We start from the raw sequence: 22688 nt of genomic DNA, 5'->3' as shown, positions 1-22688 counted from the left end.
AGTTAGACATTGACAGGATGAATTCACACAACGTCCCCGTTTGTCTTTATCCTCTTTATCCCGTTTGTCTTTATCCTATTTCAATGCACTGTGAACCTGGACCGTTGATATGTGTGTGCTTGTGTGACAAAGAGATACCGATGAAAACCTGGGTTCATCGGCGAGTCCTTCATGCTCCTCTAGGTTTATAGCGTTAATGATTTGAGACAAAGCTTTAATCCGCAAATAATTGTTAAACTGCTTAATCAAACTGATCGCTGCAGAACAAGGAATAGTTTTGTGATGGTGTAGTCAAAATGCTGGAGGGCAAAGTTTGTTCCTACGTAATAAGGTTGTGCTTTAGTCTATTTGGCGACAATAGACGTGTTAATATGGACACAGATTTTTAGATATTAACTTGATAAAGCAAATAGTCTGACTAAAAGTCTGCCATGTAAACAGCATTTTCTAAATAACCTATATCCTGAATAAGATCATACTCCAAATAAGCAACAATACACATTATATAGACAATATATATGTTTTAATGTAATAACGTCCTATTGGAGTTTTCACAGGCCCTTGGTTCAAGTATAAAGAAATATTTAAAAATAATCCAAAAAGAATGTGGTAATCAGAATAAGGTCAGTAGTCTGAATATTGCTGTAAATGTAAATACAGTCACTGACAGCCACACACTTGTTCCACTTGCATCCTATCGCTCAGCTTCCTCCTCCATCTTTGATCCCTCCGCCCTCGAACCCCCCCCCCACTCACCCTTGGTGCGGATCCACCGCTATGGCCCGCGGCTCGCTCAGCTCTGTGGCTATCAGGACCTTCCTCTTCCTGCCGTCTCCCGTGGCAACAGAGATGCTCTTGTTGCCCGAGTCCGTCCAGTAGATGTTCTTGTGGACCCAGTCGACTGCGAGCCCCTCGGGGGAGTGGAGCGAGTCGATGAGCGTCACCTGCTGCGACGAGTCACTGGCCTTGTTGATGTAAGCACTGGTGGACGGCAGAGGAGAAGAGGTGTGTGAGTCAGTGTTCTGGAAACCATGGAAAATCCAATAATTCGCAGATAAAGTGAGACCAGGCAACAAATCCTCAAAAACAAAAAGTTGTACTTAGAGGTAGGGTTGCAAAATTCCGGGAATATTCAAAGTTGGAAACTTTCCATGGGAATTAACGGGAATTAACGGGAATATACGGGAATTAATGGGATTAAACTGGAAATGTTGTGGGTAATTAACACTAACTGTATTTACCTTACTGTCATATACAGACATAAATATAAACATTTTGTTTTGTCATAGGCTGATTTGAGCCCTGAGGAAACTTTGGGCACTTGACTATATGCTTCTGCATCGTTGTGTCATTCTTAACATAGGTCTTTGCACAGTATTTGCAAATGTACACAGCCTTTCCTTCTACATTGGATGGGGTGAAATGTCTCCACACATGAGATAGTGCACGTGGCATTGTTCTGTAGAATAAGATGAGAAAAAAGTTTGTAAAAAAACACTGATGCAATGCCAGAGATATAAATAGTTAGCCAAACAATTGGAATCGTCTGTAAACATATTTTACAATTGATGGATAAATGAATGGAAATAGGCTAGATGAACAGATGAACAATCCTCAATCAGCAAGCTAATATATTTGCCCCGCGTAATTTGTTTTTTTTCAAAATTCCCGAGCTAAACTTCCCATGGAAAGTGTCCGTAAAGTTTCCGGCAATTTACCGTAAACTTTCCGCCCCTTTGCAACCCTACTTAGAGGAATCGCTGCTATCTACTCTGGTTTTCTCTCGCTGAAACATCCAAGTGTACTACATGCCTTTAATCCCAAGTCGGACATGTTGGGTAATCTCTACTCAGGATAATGCTGTGTCAGTGGCAGCCAGACCTGACACCTCTATAACAACCTCAGCCCCCCCCACCAGACAGCAGCTCTCAGGGAGAATGAGTCTGTCTTCATCTATCAGCAGTTCACAAAACAACCTGCCTCTCTTTTTCCTTTTTGTCACTCTTCCAATCTGTGCGTGTGTCCCTCTTTTGGGGGTTTTCAATTTCCTACACTTTCCTCACGCCTCTCACCGACCTTCTGTCCACTGATTCCTCTGTGTCTGTATTTTCTTTTCATTTTCCTCTGCTCCTTCAACGCCTTCACTCACTTGTCTCACATTTTTCTGACATAGAACATTACAGTCTTGTGAGCAGGTTGGGAAACACAACGTCACAATTAACTCTACCGTCATGATGTGTTTGCAAAGAGCACACAGACGATGGAGAGAAGAGTGGATGGGAGGAGCAGCCTGACGGAGGAGGAGGCAGGTGGGAGAGTTGGAGCGAGGGATGAGGTAAAGATGGATGAGACTTGGAAGCAGATTTTGATGTTAATTAGTGTTTGACTCTCCAGATGTCTTCATGGGGTAAAGTGAACCTGCTGCTGTGCTTTGTGATGGATAATGCCAGGTTGCTCTTTCGTGTCTCAGAGTTTTAAAACATGGATCCAACACATGTCTCTCAGTCAGGGGGCAAATTAAAACCAGGAAGCCAAGTGGACTTGGATGAAATCCCTCAAGTTCCTGTATGCAGCAGCGCTCCATGTAAGCCGGGATAAAAATGATGATTCTGTTAGAATTGGGGAAACCTTTGGGATACTATGAGTTTAATTATTCTTGTGTGTTTGATGCTTTGCCCTCACTTTGTACTATTTTAGTATGTGGTGTTGGTTGGGTGTGACCTCCACCTCACTATCGTACTCTGAGTATTTAAAGGGGAATTGCGGTATTTTTCTACCCAAAACATTTGGAACTGGTCAAGTTGATTGCGTTTGCCAGCAGCCGCGACACGGCAGCATTGGCTATAATGTTCGCTTAGGGGGAAACTAAGACAGTCCATGAAATGTCCACATTTTAACCATATGGTCCAGGTTGAAAAATACCAGAATCCCCATTAAAGGCCTGAAAACCACTACAGTGCCAGATCATGGTTTTGACTCGCGGTGCTCAAGCTTTGGACAAACCTTGTCTGATCAAAGCTTGTATTGTGGACGACTTGTGTTTGTGCCTCACTGTCTGTACCATGATCATTGTTTTGTTTTTCTACATCTGCTCTTTCCAGTTACCTGTCACGCTCTGAAAGCTCCACCGCCAAACTCACACTGATCTGAACCCCAGACCATCCATCCTGTTTCAGTGGTTGTTTTCAGGACTTTGAGTCCAGCTGATTTGGCCAATCCACAGTGAAAACAAATATATAAACAAACTTACAATGCCTGGAGAATATATTCTAGCTGATATATCATGCGCAAGTAATTGACATCCAATATTTGATTGTACTGCTACAAATTTCCACAGACTTTTTACTTACTACAGTTAAAATGTTTACACAGACGAGAATGAACAGTTGGAGGATGAACAGAGGGGTAGGACTGCAATGAGGAACAGGACAGAGACAGATGAGTCCAATACCAGCGAGCAGATTGCATCTTTAATTGGCTGTATTATTGTTTGCAACAGACATCTCCATCATGGGGGGGAAGCTAACAAGTCTTCGACCCGTAGCATGCTAATCACTCTGAATTAGCCCGAAAAAAGAAAACGTCACGGTCCAATGAGGAGAGATCGCCATTAAGTAAACAGCTAATTCTATGTGATAAAATGTATCTGTACCAGAGGGATAACTACCTCTGTGGAGAGTGAGATGTCTGAGCAGGAGGTGGAATCGATCATGTCTTCATCATTTAGATAAAACTAAAACAACTGCAAATAAAGGAAACGGCAAAGAATTCCCTAAATGGAGAAACAAAGTATTTGCACTTTCTCTCTAATCGGGGTTAGCAACTTTTAACGTTACCCCAACACGAAAAACATTTTAAAAAAGATGAAATGAAGAAAATAAAATAGCAACAAGTGTATTTGTGTTTATTTGCTGTTTTCAAAGTAGACTTCATCGTGACGTATTAGACCATCTGTCCTCGCTCTGTCACAAGAACCTTGAATGTGTGTGTTGGAGAATGTGGATGTGTGTGTTAATTTGCGCGTGTGAGTGTGTGTACATGAGTAATGGTGGTGATTATTGAAGCAGTGAAATTAAAAGGGAGCATATGGCTCGGCTGAGATGATAGAGGACCCCTCCCACTACCTGCCAGCCGCCAGGGTGACACGCACACACACACAGACACACACACACACACAAACAGACACACACACACACACAGACACACACTGTGAATGAACTTGCACGTGTTTGCGAAGGACGTACAGCTCCACCTTCACTGTCAGACGGGTGACGGAGCCCTGCAGGTGTGATTGACACACTCTCTCTCTCTTTCTCTCTCTCTCTTTCTCTCTGACACGCACACACACACACACACACACACACCATATGGGACTTACACGCCACCAGAAGGTGTGCCAAGTTGCAGCAGACAAGATGGATGGATGCAGGAGAAAGAGAATGACAGAAGGACGAGGAAAGAGTGTTTTCTAAACTCCTGAAGTCGCGACTCTGTGCTCCACCATTCATGCTTTTTATGGGCAGCACAAATCATATGTACTGTACTCCCAGTGCGTGTGTGAGTCTGTGTGTGTGTGTGTACCTGTATATTTTACGGTGATATAAATCACACCAGAACATCTTGTTGGTGGAAACGTCCACATCCAGGGCCACGGCGTTCTTCAGCGTGGGAACCACTTGTGTGTACTCGCTCTTCAGCAGGTCGATGCGGCGGATCTCGTGGCGGTTGGTGAACATGAGGTACGGACTCTTCCCTGATGGAGAAGGAAAAGACATTAATGTCACAATAATGTATAAGGGCTTCTCCTGAAGAACATTCACTTATTTACGACTTGACATTGGCGAGATTGGACAGGGAGGCTGCCGAGCTCAGGGGGAAGGTGGAGACCCTTCATGACCATTATTGAGACGCCAATACAGGACATTAATCATTCTCAACCCACTTCCTACTCGACATGGGTCATTATACTGTGAATCATAAATATAACAGTGAACATGTGAAAAGGAAACAACAGCTGATCTTGACAATGACCCAAAACTTGTGCCACACATCTAAAACCTGTGTCATGTCTGCTAGTGTCGACAGACGTCCTGACATCTTTTCACCCTCAGTACAACTTGATGCCATCGTCTTCTTGTATGTTACAAGCTCGACAAGAGGTGAAAAATTGTCAAAATTGCAGATTTGATATAAATGTTTTTTAAGATGGTCCTGAACTTCTTTGAATAAATTCACATCACTACTGTTAAACAGTAAAATGATATAAAAGCCTTAAGCACTTTCTTTTGGAATACTCAAACTGCTTTAGAGTCCAAGTCACACACACATTCATGCAGAGCTTCTATACGCACACACTTAATTCAGTGTCTTTCCCAAGGACAGATCGGCAGGGACTGAGAGGGGAATCGAACCACCGACCTTCCACTCTTTACTCTTGATATTTGCTGAGATCCACTATCCAACAAATCCTGTTTAAGTGAATTCAACACCCATTTTAGTTTTGTTGGCTCTGGACAAAGACAGAAGAGACAGAACGTTTGTCTGTTTACAGATTCCACTCTTAAAGGCTGTAAATCCATCAGTGTGTTCAAGTGCTTTTCTCATTTCAGTCGCACTGTTAACCACCTACACTGTTTTCTATTAAGATACTTAGGCTGCTGGTGAGTGCAGAATCATGACAGTTACATAATGAGAGATTTCTCAGCTTCTGTATTTGCACTATTAGATTCCAAAAAGCATCCACCATGCACGCACACACACCATAATGTTATGCATGGTATTCATAGTGGAAGGCAAAGAAAGAATATTATTCTACAGGACTGTATATATGGCAATAAACATGATGTGTGAGAGTGTCCTGCTGTCACAAAGCACCCACCCACACACACACTGACACACACACGGACACACACGGACAGACACCCACACGGACACACACACACTGTGCTTGTGAATAAAGTATCCCAACAGCTAGAGATGACACACTCTTCTATTTCCATCCAACCCGTTTGTTAAAGTGTATTCTGGTCCTCTGGTCCTCAGGTGCACACAGTGCGTGATGTTTGCTGGCACATCGGTTCACCTGCGGCACATTTTTCAGCGTGCTGAAGGTGAGCATGACTCCAGCGTTTGAATATTTCTCATGCAGCCGACAAGGTCAACTCCGTCTTTAGCGCTGTCATGATCTGCCCCTCAGTTCACCTCGGCCCCTGTCCCACTGCTCCGTGGTACACAGACACACACACACTATTCTGATATAGATTATTAGTCAGGCTCTTTCTACCGACTGTCTATCAAACTGTACGTTAATGATTTATCTTTGAAGTTGTTTTTCTGCTGAATTTTTATCTGTTTCTTTCTTCATCTTTTGCTCTTTTTCTCAGCGATTCCCAACCAATCTCATTTTCCATCTCCTTTCCTTTCCTTCATTTTCTGTCTCTTTCTTATCTGTCATGACACTCCTCACTCCCCACTGTCCAGTAAACCATGGCTTGCAAAAAACACACACACGCACATGCACACACGCACACAGACAGACACACACAGACACACACACCAACCATGCCTCAGTAGGTTTCCTCAGCCCAGGTTTACTATGGTCTACTGCACAGGGAGAAAATATTACATTTCTACTGCTGTTGGATTCAATCATTTTCCTCTGACTACTGGGTTTGTAACCATCATTTTCACCTGCTGAGAGAGAGAGAGGGAGAGAGAGAAAAAGAGAGAGAGCGAGAGAGAGAGCGAGAGAGAGAGAAAGAAATGAATCTCGAGAGACGAGCAAAAGCAAATGAGAGGAATGCAGGTAGAGTCATAGAAACATGAGGAGTAAGAAGATGTAATTAAGAGCGAGGGAAGGAAGAAGAATACAGATGAAGTGACAGCGGCGGAAAGCAGGTCATGTGGGCGGAGGAGGAGAGAGCGAGAGCGACAGGAAGAAAAAACAGAAAAGTAAGTATAATAAGGACAGAGATGGATCCAGCTTCTTTTTCATCAATCCCCTGACTCCGCTTTTCAAGACATCTCTTATCCTTCATCACTGTTGTCACGTCAATATGTCCTCCTCCAGGCGGAGGAAAATAAATAAAGCCCAGTCGCTTTTTTCTCCAGGCCACGGCATTAGAGATGTCATCAAAAAGTGCAATATTTTCTCCCCTGGATAGATCCCGGCAGAGCAACAGTCAGTCTTCTTAACAAAAACACGGCCCCCTAGATGTTTCTAAATACGCCGCTGCCAGTTCAGGTCCCGGCCCCGTTGGCTAATTAAGATAATGTGGTGAAAAGATAAATACGGGCTGGGGAGTTGCCGTCAGCCACTGCAGCGGCATTGAATTGATTTGCACAAAAGCAGCTGTTTATGTTGAGGAGATATGCAAAGTAAGAGGGAAAATCCACATACAGAGGCAGAAAGGTCAGAAAATTAAAAGTGTGAAATTGGGCAGGCTGATGGGGAAGTTTAGCTGCAGCCGGTGTGAAGGTGATCCACACCGGAGGAGTTATTATAGGGATGTTGTTTGTGTCTGGAAGTCGACATATGTCAGCTGTGCTTGTTACAGACCAGGCTATAGGATAATGAGTAGATGCTGCAGCAGGGAACAGCTTGTGTCCCAAAAAGTCGTCCTACTCACTGGCATTCCATCGTGACAAAGGACGTTATATAACACTTCATTATTTCTGTGGTGGAGTCTCCAGCAGAAACCGCTGCCTTTTCTTCTTCTAATAAAGATTGTGCCACTTTTTTTGCATCTGCATTTTGAAGGATTTGACCACCAAATGGTTGATAAGTCATTGACAGAACAGAAGGCAGACTGCAATAAGTATTTGTGTTCAGAGTTTTAATCGGCACATTCCTTCTGGTAGAGAGAATTAAACGTTATAAGCAGGTCCATTAACCTTCTGGTTGTCCTTAGGATACATGACAGGACTTGTTTACAAATGCTTTTACAGTATCTTAGATATATGGTTTTCTTAAATGCATAAGCCTGAAAATAACATGGATGTTTACTTACAGCGTTCATCAGAAATAAAATAAATCACCATTAAGTTCACTAAATTTAGGATTTTTTGGTTTAAAATAAGAATCTTGACTTAGCTTCGACATAAGTTCCTCTGCTCATAGTCAAAATAGTTCTGAATATTTGAAAAATGAGGTAATTCAATTAAAAAAAGTAGTGTAAAATTTGCGGTCAGGCTTCGTCGACAGGAAGACAAATACTGAGGTTAAAAGACTCAAACTGCAGGAAAAAACTTCTGAGATGAGGCTACACAGTGTTCAACCACATCTTAGGTCCCATGGCGAAATCTTCTGACTATGGGGGAAAACGTGACCACTGCTTTTAACCCACTTTGAAAAGCGTGTTCTCAAACTGTCAAGTGAGGAACAAACTGCTCTTGGCAATGTGGTTAAGTCTGCAGGACACTGTCGACGAGACAAGACAGAGAACAAGGAAAAGGTAAAAAGAACAGAAACAGGAAAAGCAGGACTTTGGACCGGAGGCGGTTTCTAAACTTTCTCTGCATCGTTGTGACAGTTGAGCTGCTTTTAGAAACCGGTTCTGTATGAGCTGACCTGTGGTCTGTTCCCTCTGATCCTTCATACCTCAACCCTGTCTGGAAATTTCATTTGACTACTTTAAAGGGCTTATTTGTCTACTGTTGTCAAAGAGCAATTTACATGTATATTCAAACATGTTTGAGCTGAACATCCAAAGTTGTCCTTGGTGCCAGGTAATAACACAGATCCCTCTGTGTGTCTGTGGACAAAATAACTAAAGCACAGTTTCACCAAACTTAGTAGGAACATTACTGAATTACTGAGGATATCTCCAGATGATTATGATCTTGTTTAGGCTGAATTGTGGCTGTCTGCAGGGGATGGCAAATTTGTAATGGATGTTTTTAAGGCCCACTAACATGGGCAGCTTTTCTCCCAGTGCTACTGATGGCAAAGTCTCATTAATAACGAGGAATAACAACATAAAATATCAAGAATGTCCTTGTTCTGCTCTGAGAAATTGGGGATAGGTGATATTGTCCCTTGTTCATTTCGTCTCTTGCTCTTTACCCTTTTAAATCCCTTCAACTCTGGTTCCCTCTATTTATGGAAGATTATGACCTGATGAAGAAATACCTGTGTGTGGATAAACTGATATTCCTTCCCTTCTTCTATCCACCTCAAACACAAAGCTTTTCTTTCTTATAAATAAACAATAATATCTAAAAGTGCATGACTCAGTGAGTGGTATCACACTCTGAAGGTGTAAACATAAAAAACAATGTATGCAATTAGTGTAGAGTAAGGATTGTTCCAGGGGACCTAATGGATGCTGCAGTGTGGGAACACAAAAAGCACCAGTTTGGAAGAGAGAACATATTTTAAGTCCAACCTGGGAGTTAACTTTTAAGTAGAAACGCACTGTAAGAGTTTCATATTATTTTGTGATAATAATCTAAAGCGTCTAATCTAAAGTTTTAGGATAATGATGAAATGCTCACGCTACAAAGCAGACTTTCCCGCTTAAGGTTTAGAGTAAAGGCTTATTTAGGCTCCACGTTAGATAATAAAAAGGATGGATCCTTCCCTCCGGCGAAGTTTGAAGAACTCTGCGTTAATTTCATCAGTATTTTAAAACGTATTCTGAAAACTTAGCGATATGGACATAGCTGACGAAAATGAGCAGGTCCACCAGAAATCGCGTTTAGCCAATAGTTCAAGTGAAACGACCAATGAACACGAAACAGGAATAACTGACCGTGGTGGAACTGGAAATGAGACTTTGTGATTTGTTAGGAAACTAAAAGGCATCTATATGACGTTACCTCACCCTGCTTTCAGTGAGTCAACAGGGTGCCCTCTAGCGGATGCATTGCTTAACAACAATGCTAACCTAAAAAACACGAAGTGGCGGCTACATGGTTTGAAATGGACGTGTCTGTTTCTGTACGTAAAATCAGCACAAATGAGCCTTAAGGTTGCTCACAGGCATCTCACACTATTAGCACTAATAGGGAAATGCATTAATATGCTAACTTCATGTTGACGCTGTAATGCCTCCGAGATAGAGGCGGCTCAAATAAGGAGCCTTGTTTATTAGTTTAGATGACGTGACACTTGACACGTGTCGGATCTCATCACACAATGCAGCTTTGCATTTTGTGTGACCAGAAAATTGCTGATGTCTTTGTGTGTGTGTGTGTGTGTGTGTGTTTGTGTCTTAGAAAGAGTTCACCGTGGCTTCATTAAGTCCACATTACCTCAGCTCCACAAAGCAGCCATCTCTATATTTACAGTCCCATCTCTATTTATGCCTCTGAATAAATAAACCTCAACGTAAACAACGTTCCCGTCACACTTTCTGTCCATTCTGCACAAATAACGTGTGCAGCAATCAACAGTGCGGACGGATTTCTCTGCATTACTTCAATGAGCAGAGAGATATTCACTCAACGCATCCATCTATCTGTCTTCTCCCCTCCTCTGTTTGCCCGTCCTACCCTCTAATAACCGCCTCGGCCTCTGACAGGGACTGTTTGCTCGGCCTAGCAGTAATAAAGATTCACACAGACACACATGAAGCAATCAATGGGGGTTTTTATGCCACTTAGCGTGAGAGTGAGGGCCTGTTTTCTGCTCTAAGCTCTCTCATTACCAGACCAGTTCAGCCTATAATGACTCAACCGAAGACCGATGGTGGGGGATCACTAATAACACTCTTCTCCTCTTCTCTCTCTATTCCTGCAGAAAAGTTAATTTGCAGAGTAAATCAATCAGTTGACGGTTCCATTCTCAGTGCAGGAGAGGCTGTAGTTGCAAGGCAGTAATGCTGCTTTAGCAAATGGTTATGTCTCCGATAGATTTTGTAAAGTAGAAGAGGGTTCTCACATCTTCAGAAACATCAGAGATAACTTCACACCCTAATTCGCTCAAATTCAACGACACAACACAGCAAAGCTTGTGTCTCGGTTCTTTATTCTAACCACACTAAGGGTTTTACTGGTTGGTGGGATTTCCATGAAACTCGATGGAAGGATGGTGCATGGGCCAAGTAATCCAGATCTGGACTAAAAGGTGGATCAAGCAATTTAAAGTCACTTTCTTAAACATTGCAAGTGATTAATTCCTGGATCTAGATTGAAATCAAGCAGGTTTAAGGGACAGATTTCTATGAGTGTGAGTCATTCTTGTTATAATTAGAACAAGCAAGCTTCCTGTAATCTCACAGACAGAAAGTGTGAACGTCTTGCAGCGATGTCAGCCTGTGTGGTTCCCCCCCCGCGTTCCTGACACAGAGCTCGACGATATATTGTGCGACAGAGATTTATTTACAAGATGAACAGCTGAGAGGCAAGTAGGGAAACACACAGGAGACAGAGGCATGAAAGAAAAACGATCAAAAGATCCTCAATTTCTATTTTTTGCATGGAGGATAGATATCCAACCCTTTTTAATGAACCATGCATATTTATGTCCATTCTCAAAAACTTTCAAAGCCTTGTTGTTTTTTCTTAAATTGCCAAAGTTTCAACAATTTCCAGGACCTGTGGGAAACCTTAAAACACAGATAATGCTCCGATTATACTTTCTAATCCTCTTTAATCCCTGCACTTACAGCTATTACTGTTCTTTTAACCATCAAGAATAAATTGTTGTTTGTTTCACACAGCGTTAAGCGCCCAGCATTCATCCAGCACTTTACTGGTGATTTCTATTTTACCAAGTGGACGTCTGAGGTGACAGTGATTGCCACCACGCAGGATTCTTTGTTTTCCTTTTGGCACAGTTTGACGCTAAGCACGCGGAATATCCTCTTTAATCAGAACCTCACCGCACAGCAGAAGCGTTTATTTGTCGGGAAACGTTATCTGCAGGTGTTTGAGTGGTTGTTGACAGGCGGCGTCGTTATCGCCAACGCCAGCTGGAACAGACGGAGTGTGGAGGAGGCTGATTAAAAACACACGGACCTCGAGATGAACTTTTCAAAAAGGCAGTTTAACGAACAGCTACTTTTACATTTTTTACATTTAGATTTGACCGCTTTGGCAAAAGCTGACCTGACCTACAACTGAAGGACGAAACACTAAACCTTCGAGTGGAGACAAGTTGTTGAGGCTGTGGACTGTAAATAAAGTTGGACGACATGACGGCTTCCTACCGGTCAAGAAAACACCACTTCCTCCATGTTAGTGGATGGGACCTGGTCCAAAATGAAATATCCAAACACAAGTCAAATATTTTGTTTCCAGTTATTTTAGGTATTTCTTATCACACTGATCTGCAAGTTTGGTTTTAATAACGGATTTGGTCCTGTGCATGTATCAGCTCCATCGCTTGGTCACTACTGCACAACCTCCAAATGACATTAGTGCAAGAGTGCAGCGCCTGCCTCTGTGATATTATGGCTTGGTTTCTCGATTGTGGGAGGAAGTGCAGATGCATCGTCCATCTTTATTTACAGTCCTTGGTTGAGATGCGAGGACACAGGTTCCCAGGCGTCTCTGTGGATGTGACCGACGACTCTGTATCCCAGGCACCACCAGTGCATTTCCACCTCAGGACAAGAGCCGCTCATCGTTTAGCAGCATTTGAACCAAGTGCAGCTTTGAGAATTGAACGATTTTATTCTCATTCAAAGCACCGTCCCAGAGTATGTACCCAGTCCAACGAGAGGTAAAGACCCTGCTCGTGTCCTCTGGCGAGCGGGCAGCACGCTTCCCACACAGCAGCCTTCCCTCGACACTCCAAGGAGAGCCGAGGCAGCTGGCTGCAAACTTTTCATTAGTGGGGACTGCAGAGAAGGATGGCAAATATTTATCTTTGCACAGATTGCTGAGCAGGGTCTGCATACAGAGCGAGACCCCCCCTTCCACACAGTCCCACAGTGTGAGAACAGTGTGGGATGTGAGTCTGTAGTTAGGGCTGCTGGACTGGGAAAGTAAGCAAAGTGTGTAAGTGCGAATTTGGTGAGATCATCCATCAATGAGAGTGTGTGTCTTTACCTCTATACTTGTGTGTGTGTGTGTGTGTGTGTGTGTGTGTGAGATATGGCTCACCCACGGCCTTGCAGGTCTTGGAGGCGGGGTCCATCTCGTAGCCTTCGTAGCACTCACACTTATAATCTCCTTTGTAGTTGATGCAGATCTGACTGCAGGCGTCTGGATTCTCACATTCATCTATGTCTGTGGAAAGAAATATGGCTCATAGATAAAGGTGAAAAAAGCTACAGACCAAACACACACACACACACACATACAAATCAATCCGCATCAATGTCTTAAGAATGAGAGATAAGAGAAGCATTGGTTATCTAATACAATAAAAATGTTCTGAAGGGAATTGCCCTTCACATAAGTGAGTTTCTTGGATTCATTTATTGCTAATATTATAATATTATTACTGTTGTACCACTCTTGATTTTATTTCTTCTTCTAAGGACTCTACAGTCAGATGTCTCGCTGTAAATTTTTATTAAAGAGTAAAATAATATTTATTACAAGCAATAAACAAGTATTTTTACAGCAGCAGTATATCTCTGCTACAACGCAGCCCATCTCCGTGTCTCTACTGAACGCAGGAACCACCAATCACCTTCAATCTAAAGTCCTTAACAAGTTATGTAACGCTTCTTCAAACCAGTAGATGTCTACCAGTACGTTCAGAAGCCTTGTTGGATCCACATCTCTCTCAGGGTTCTTCAAAGCAAAATTTAAAAAAAGGTTCGTAGTAGTTTTTTAAAATTTACCTCCACAAGTCTTTTTGTCCATGAGTTTGTAGCCGGAGGGACAATCACACTCGTGACCGATTCTGCGGTCCCTGCATATGTGGGAGCAGCCGCCATTGTTGTCTGCACACTCGTCCACGCCTGCAGGGAGAGAAGAGGAGGAAGGACGGAGGAACAGTGAGGCGTGGAGGCAAGGAAAGGAGAGAGTGTCTAAATTCAGAGGCTGCATTTGAAGATCGATGGCATCACAGCGGTGCTACTATGTTTTCCCATATTGCTGCAGACATGTATGAGCAATAAAGGATCTGATGGGTGGAAGCTCATCCATCCAACCAATCCCAAGATTCATTGCGCTTTGATTAATTTTGTTTTTAAAGAGATAGATAAAAGCATCCAAAGCTTAGACTTTTCAGTATCAGGCTTCAACTCAAGCGAACGGCTGGTTCTATACATGTTAAAAAAAACAAGGATCATTAAAACTTTCTTGTTGTGTCCAACTGCAGCTCTGTTGCTAGGAGACAGCGGTAAGAACGGGACGAGCTTGGGACGCAAATCGCGGAAATCCTGCGTAGACCAGTCTGTCGTGTTTTAGTTCGGACTCTGCGATATAGTCAGACAAACGTCGGGACACAAACATAGGACACTGAAGCTGAAGAAACAGTTGGTGACTTTAAAAAGGAAAGATGGCGTTAGAAATAGAGACACAGAGGTATGTGTGTGTGTGTGTGTGTGTGTGCGTGTGTGTGTGTGTCTGTGTGTGTGTGTGTGTGTGTGCATTGTTTTCATGTGGGTCTGCTTGCGTGCCGGCTCATGGCCCACAGGAGCAGTCTTAGCCAAACGCACCTGGAACCGATCCATCCTCCAACAGGGAACTTGGCTTCGTGTACCAGGTGCCACTCGGCTACGAAGCCTATTGTTGCACGAGCACATGCTCTCCTTCACCCTCTCATCTCACTTCCTCCCGGTTTTGTTTTTTTAGCAAAACAGATTGGACCGTCTCTCAGTCGTCCTTTCCTCCCTGTCCCCTTCTATTTGTATCCGTTTCCCTGCCTCCATTTATCCTTTTAGCTTTCAGCAGCGCTCCGGGGAGGAGAGAGGGATCGCTGCCCGGGAACTAAAGCTGGTACTTCATTACCGGTTTACATTAAAGATTTAAGCTTCAAGGCTACAGGTACCACCGTGAGACAGTGGGAGAACAGAGACAAGACAGAGAGAGTGGAGGAGCAGAGATTGAGAGAATGACTAAGAGAAATATGGAAGTAAAGACTCAGAAAATTTGCTTTAACAAGAAGAAGAATAGCTTATAAAAGGCTCAAATCTATATAGAAAGCCAAATACATTCTATATATCAGTGTAACAGATTTGCATCAACATAATATTAGAGTCTATTGGCCGAAAAACAGGGGACACTCAAGTCTGTGTTAGATCTGGCCTCTGTATTCTCGCTCTTTACACCTTACAGCATCACTGGTTTCTACGGTAACCAGGCTAAATAATACTCCAATGACTACTTTACAAATTGCTGTCTGCAATCTGTTGAGTTCCCCTTCTATAGTAATCATCTCATTTTTAACGCTATTCCAAATTTGTGGACACAGTTTGGGGATGATCCGTTTTCACCTCAACAAAACCAACCGAGTAAAGAGAGAAAGATATTTTATTCAGTTTGAGAAACTTGGCAGCGATTCAGCGCTCGGCAGCTTCCAGCCGCCTTAACGCTCCTGTAGATAAATGGGAGTAGATCTTTACTCTTGATTTCCAAAGTCTTGCAAAAAGCCTAAAAAGAATGGAAGATGCTACAGGAGGATATTAATACCCATGTTTTGGGAATTTAACATCTATATGGATGTAATACTGAGTTGTCTACAGACTTATGAACATCGATAGAGAGCAGGGATTTCTCTCCTGTGCATTTTTCTCGTGTTGACCATTGCTGCAGTCCGGCCCCTTTTCAGGATCTATCATTGGTAACTTTGGGTTTTATTGGTAGGACATATTTAGTGAGTAAGAGTTGGGAAGACAGAGAACAGGGAACAGGGGACAGGTTGCTGCAGGACTCAAGTACACACGGCTCCCGATCAACTAGTTTTGCTATCAAGAGCCGTGCAACTATCACATTCTTGAGGCTGTCAGTTAGAACTCAAACATAGAGAAGGAGTGAGGGGAATTTGACATCTAAATGGATGTTATATTCAGTTGTCCACGTACTTATGAACATCGATAGAGGGCAGGAATTTGTCTCCTGAGTATTTTTTCCCCATCTCATTTTGACCATTTTGCATTGCTGCAGTCCGGACCCTTTTCAGGAACTATCATTACTCACTTTGGGTTTTATTGATAGGACATATTTAGTGGGTAAGAGCTGGGAAGACAGGGAACAGGGAACAGGGACCAGGCTGCTGCAGAGGACTCAAGTACACACGGCTCCCGATCAACTAGGTTTGCTATCCGGCTCCGTGCAACTATCACAATTTGTAGGTTGTCAGTTAGAACTCAAACATAGAGAAGGAGTGAGAGGGTTTCGGACAGAGTGTAAATCCTGTCACGTTAATGAAGTGCTAACAGGGTGAAGCCGTGGTCACATACACCATCTGCCTCAGCGTTTCCTCGAGTCATCTCAGAGAAATCTGCTTGTACGTGCACTCGCGTGAAATTCCAGCGATGCATCTCAACTTACTTCAATTGCAATTACACGAGCTACATTCACTTGATGGATTTTGTTAACTGGTGTGTTTCTCTCAGCTGCCGCGCTGTGTTTACAGCCTGATTGCATTGCCTGTGATGTAAAACCCGTGACTGAACATCGCTGAGTGGTAATTATTTATGGTGTGTGCATAATCCGTGCGGCTGCTTGTGGGTAACGTAGTCCGGTCACGTCCCCCCCCCCCCGGCTCAGATCGCACGAGTGGGGCAGACGCACTCGTCTCTTTGATCACAACAAAGCCGCTCAGAAAACGTCCCGACTCCCGACGCCTTGATCAGATGAGAAATCCTTTTACTAAGAGAAGTGACCACCCACATTAGAAGGAGTCGTGATAACGAGGAATAAGTGTGAGCTCTGGTGCTGCTGCTTTAACATGTATGTACGTCCATGTACGCCTGTGGGGGGTGATGGAGCTATAATGAGTCTCTGTAGGGTAGTCTGAGTGTGAAGAGGGACCGGGGGGGGAATCATCTCACCACACTCCTTCACCGGCTCGTCGGACCAGTCCTTGCAGTCCTTCACGTTATCACACACCTTGCTGCTGTCGATGCACTCGCCGTTCTTGCAGCGGAACTTTTTGGCGCCGTCACACTTTGTAACTTTGGGCGAAAAACACACAACGTACAATCAGAGTTAAAGATTATCGGCTTTCAGTCACTGAACTGCATCCGTCTGCAGCGACAAATACACAGCGTCCAGGGGCTTTAAAGACAAATTAGTTTTCTGCAACATGAACTTCAATCTCACCAGGAAGCAAATTGATCATTTAAAGATAACGATGATACAGCAGTATTATTCGTTACAGAATCCAATGTACGTTTCTATTTATTTCACATTATTTTATGGTTATAAAACTGTTGATCCTATTCTGGATAAGACATTATATCAAAATATGTTTACACAAGTTGCTAAAATAATATTTCATTCATATTCCTGTTGACATGGTAGAGAACATAGTCTGATTATGACCCCAAACTGAAATAGTTTAATTTTAAGATTGTATTGTGTTTTCTTTCTAATTTAAAAAAAAACTAAAGTTCCTGTTTGTATGTGTGTCAGAAAAATGCTGTGAAAACTCCAATAGGACATTATAAGTCGATTATTCCAAATATGATCTTTTCTGGTTAAGGTCATCAGAAAAGGGTGTTTACGTGACAGTTTCTTATTCAGACTATGGGTTTGATTAGGTTAATATCAGAATATTGGTGAACTGATACATTTCATTCAGACTGATTCAACATTAACAATAAATAGATGTAAATAGTTGTTTTGCTCTTGCGACACAAACTCGTAGGGATGTAAAACGATTAATGTAATTTTCAGTGTGACTGAAACACACACAAACAGCCTCTTCCTGTTTGTCCTTGTATTGTTGTGTATTTCTCGACCAAATGTACAGGTGCACGAACACGCAACTGTTAGGAGTAAGAAAAAAAAGAAAAAAATCAATTTCACTTTCCCAACTGCACTTCAGAACACTGGGTTCAGGATAAAGTTCACTGGCTCGACACGTAGCGCCAGGGCGAGAGCGGATGTTTGGCGAGACGAGATTCCTTAAATATCATGTGAATTGTAACTGTGAACGATGTCGCCGAGTACAAAATGATGCAGTGAAATAAAATAAAAGGTCCAGACTCCATATTCACTTTAAATAGCTTCATATTTGAGATAAATACATTTAATATATTCTATCAATTTGGATGAATGATGAATAAACTTATAGTGATGCCTTTATCTCAGTGAAGACAACACATGTCACCTTCACTGATATCTATTTTTACTGGCTTCATTTATGTTGGAAATCCATTAAAATAAATACATCTTAAAATACCAGGCTCTAAATAATTATAACCTGGTGAGAGTGAGGTGATATTCATTGTGTAATATTGCAAACAGGCTTGTTTACGCCATATGCAGAGTGTTGTTAATCAAAAACAAACCTGAGAAGCCGTATTGGATGTATTAGAGGGGATTTAAAATCTTAACATACTGAAACTCTTCAAACACTTTGATTCTCGCTCCTCTGTCGTTCGTACTTAGCAGTTTCACAATTCACAACGTAACCATCTGTGATACAGTGATACTCTGTGATCCCCGGGGAAAACACTGAAAGTGTATGAGGGTTAGTTTTAGGCTAGTTTTAGGAGTTGCACATGAATTTTCTCAGCAACAGAATGTGAGGTTTACAACAACCTTAACCAGAAAGCCACATATTTTAAATGTGTGGCCTACAAGCACTATTTGATGGGCTTATAAAGAATTGGTTGCAACGTGTTTGAAGCTTTCCAACGTCGACTAGTTGTGTGCATGTTGCTTGGCTTCCTTACCGTTAACACAACCTGCTTCATCGCTGTAGTCCGGACAGTCGTGAACTTTGTTGCACTGCTTGGTGCCGTGGATGCAGGAGCCGTCGCCACACTGGAACTCATCCGGCCGACATGTGAGCAGCGCTGAGAGAAACAAACATACACACATGTTAGATTCAAGTGACTTGTAAAATTTTCATTCAAATCAAAATAGAATCTGTGAGAAGATATAGAACAAAAGGATAGTAGCACACAAGTAGAGAGCAATTTCAAACGAACACACAGAAAGACTCCTTCCTATAAAAGCCCCAATGGAAAAGAAAACCAGACAGGTATTCATTCACTGTGTGAGGAGGGTCTTCATCCAGTGACCTATTGAGTGTGTGTGTGTGTGTGTGTGTGTTGTAGACTGTAGGCATTTGTGTTTGCTTCCTCTAACGGCAGAGGGCAGGTTTATTTAACTCATTCGTCTTTTTAACCAACTGTTTAATTATTCATGCGCTGTGTTTCGGAGCAGCTCTGCCGAGGGAGCGAAGGCAGACGTGGTGATCAATCGCTGCAGAGGCCGTTAAAATACACGGCTCACAATCACTGAATCAGAATGCAGTAACACACACGGCTACAGCGTGCACGTCCACAAATTCACACATACACCGTAGATTAGCAGACACGTTAAATGATGAAAAGTTAAAAACGGACGTGTGCAGTAAGTTCACATGAGCTGCAGGAGGCTGACTCAGACTTCTGGTGCTCGAATACACAAACAGACGGATGAAGACAAACATATGTTAATGCCAAACTCAGCAAAGTGTGAAAGACATAATCCTGCGCCATCAGAAAAAATGTGCTGATTCTTTCAGCCACATGATTGGGATCTGAGCTCAGCTAATTGTGATTAATCCCCGAGATGAATTGTAATAATACCGGATTGTCGTCTGCGGAGAGATGGAGGCAGGAGGGGAAAAGGGGAGGAGTAACCGAGTGATGCGATCCGACCCTTCCTCAAATGCATTGACCTCCTCCCACCATGCTCGCTTGTCTCAGCGTGTCAGTTATAACGCAGGATTATTGAGATAGATGTTTGAAATAAGACAGTGGATGCAGACATCTGAGCCGATTACACCTCATCTGACACAAACCAACACCCACCCACATTCATCCGCACTTTGATGAGCATCCAATCAAATACATATCAAACACATGCAGCTCTCAACTATGTTATTGAGACAGATGGTGCCACAGACACATGTAGAGCAGGAACCACCACTTGCATTGATGTCTCTCTGTTATTAGGGTTTGTTCTTGTTCATTTTGGCCTACTGTGCATAAATAAAACATAAAACATTTGATCATACAAATCCTAGAAAACAGAATCTTTAAATATATCTATTTCGGAAGCTAACTTTCAAACTATAGGTGCAGGTTTTCAGAGTAGATATAATCTGGTAGTGAGGCTTCTAGTGAAGCTCAATAACGCTTTTCTGCGTTGTTTATTCTGTAATATAACTTTTCATATCAACAAACGTTAAAGCAGATATCAATATGTCTGTGAAAGGCTCTGATCGATAAACCAATAAGTTTGTCAAGCTCCTAAAACCACAGGGTCTATTTGCTTGAAGGTCACCTACACCGCCTATGAAGCACCTGTTGTATAGATCTGGAAAACGTGACTTATTTCTCTTTTATTGATCCAGATGAGATGGATTAAAGACCAAGAAACAATCGAGTGTTACTGCATCTATATACGACCGTAATGCTCATTTGCATATATTTATTTAAACCATGTCAAATTATATTCAAATAAAAGTCTGTCCCATCTCAAACCTGCTTCCTTATATGGATCCAAAGGAAAAAGAAAGTTATGTGCTATTATTTATACAGAATCATGATCAATACGCTGAAAAGGCTGATTGAACTTTGCCTTTTATAGTGATTACACTGACTGTGTGTTTTTATAGATTTTATAAAACCTCCATGACTGTGTGATTATTCCAGCTTCAGTATCTGTAGCCAAATGAAAATGTGCAAATCAATGACGATACACATGAACACAGGTATTTTCTCTGTGAAAGCATTCATGTGTGTGTGTTTGTGATTGTGTGGCAGCAAGTGTGTGTATCCTGTCATATGTGTGAAGCTGCTTTCATCTCGCTGAGCGGTTATTGTGAGTGTGTGTGTGCGAGAAAGTGTGTGAAATTGTGTGAAGAGGAGACCAGATGGGAGTCTTGCTTGATGAAGGACCTTCACCTCCCACACACACACACTCCCCCCCTTCACAAACACACACAACCACATACGGTCACTTGCACACACACACTCTGTCTCCTTGCTCCTGCAGATCACATGGTTGCGCGGCAACACACTCTATGGATCATCATGATAACGTTTGCATCGATCTTCAGTCGTTTGGTGGCACAACGAGATTTGTCAGATAATCTTTGCCGGCGATGTGAAGTCTTTTAGTTCCACAACAAAACATTATTGTACGATTTGTCTCCATTAATCACTTTCACTAAAGGCTGCTTTTAACTTTTTAATACTTCAACACCAGCCAAGATAACCTTACCCACTTTCAAGCTTTCTGAAGTGGGTAATTGTTGTGCATTCCTAGATTTATTCATTTATTTGTGTTCTTTTTCATTTATGACCGCAAGCGAAATAAGAAATTAAGTTCTATGGCATCAGTCTCTGTATGTATTTTTTGAAAGGGTTTACCTTGAGTCAAAAATCATCACTTCTATACTGGGCTAGTATGGAAGCTGTTAAAAAACAACGTATAAGTTGTTGTTTTTATGAATTCAGAAAGTCCAGTTGACAGAATCGGGATCAGAAAGGAAAAAATTGTTTTTGGAGATCTGTATATGTAGAGATGTAAGGTCCAATGTCCGGAGGCTGGAAATCATTAAGTCGTTTCACAGTCACAACACTGGCTGTGTTCATTTTAATTAAGAAATATGTCGACATTATGACTCTTTCTTGGGTTTGTTAGCTCTGGGGAACTGTTACCTCAAGCTGTGCGAAACAGGAAATTCTTGTTAGTCTGATAAATTTGGGATCTTGGGGCTGTTTTGGTAATCTTTAAAAATATGTCAGCTTCATCTGTCTGATCCCTTTCACTTGCTCGTTCATTCACACACTTATTATTCTCCCAGTGCTACTTACGACAGTTTGCTTCATCGGATTTATCCTTGCAGTCGGCGTCCCCATCACACTTCCAGTTCATGTGGACGCACTCTCCGCTGCCGCACTGGAACTCGCCCACCGGGCAGCGCGGCTTCTGGGGCTCGGTGCGCCGGCTGCAGCGCTCCATGGACTCGTCCGACTTGTCCTTGCAGTCCGGGTCGCCGTCGCAGCTCCACAGGGCCGGGATGCACTCCGAGTCGTTGCAGCGGAACTCGTGTTGACCGCAGGAGGGCGACGAGCACTTCTCCTCGTCGCTGGCGTCGCCGCAGTCGTCGCCGCCGTCGCACACGTAGATCGGCGCCAAGCACTTCCCGTTACGGCACTGGAAATCCTTGGAGGGGCAGGCCTTGGCATCTGCAGGAGAATGAAAATACTAGAGGTCAACATTTGGAGCAATTCTTTCAATTTATTAACATTTAGATAATCTATTGTATTTGTTCGATACACACAATGTTTAATCTTCTACATAAATCATTGTACTTTTGTTAATAGAGTAAATTTTAAAAGCTTAAAAATAAAGCATAGGAGCGTCATAAGGCCGTCTGGATGCAGAGATTAGCGCACGTGGGAGTAGAAGAGAGAAAATGAGAGTAAGAGAACAGATGTATAGAACTTATCGCTGCATTTATTCAAAGTCCTCGGGGGAAGTGGGAATATATGAAGCGATATGTCTCCCTCTCGTCCTCTGGAGATGGAATGAAAGTGTTGGTGTTCAAATTTAGAGTTAATGAACTCAGAGCATTCTCCATATCTTCTGTCTTTGCTCCTGGGCTTGAG

At 42.6% G+C, this 22688-nt stretch overlaps 1 protein-coding gene across 1 annotated transcript in view; it reads right to left on the bottom strand.

Moving 5' to 3' along the window:
* The window catches only part of lrp8 (low density lipoprotein receptor-related protein 8, apolipoprotein e receptor), a 154345-nt gene that overhangs the window by 19888 nt on the left and 111769 nt on the right, over nt 1–22688 (bottom strand). The window contains exons 5-11 of the mRNA XM_061078012.1: nt 21891–22265; nt 18750–18872; nt 16899–17021; nt 13740–13859; nt 13051–13176; nt 4582–4753; nt 757–981 (exon numbers count right to left, since the gene is read on the bottom strand). Coding sequence (XP_060933995.1) covers nt 757–981; nt 4582–4753; nt 13051–13176; nt 13740–13859; nt 16899–17021; nt 18750–18872; nt 21891–22265 — 1264 coding nt within the window. The remainder of the gene's footprint in view (nt 1–756; nt 982–4581; nt 4754–13050; nt 13177–13739; nt 13860–16898; nt 17022–18749; nt 18873–21890; nt 22266–22688) is intronic.

Source organism: Limanda limanda, chromosome 9, assembly GCF_963576545.1.
Source record: "Limanda limanda chromosome 9, fLimLim1.1, whole genome shotgun sequence".
NCBI classification, from domain to species: Eukaryota; Metazoa; Chordata; class Actinopteri; order Pleuronectiformes; family Pleuronectidae; genus Limanda; species Limanda limanda.
Note: the sequence above shows the minus strand (reverse complement) of the source record. Positions and strands in the feature narration are given on the sequence as shown.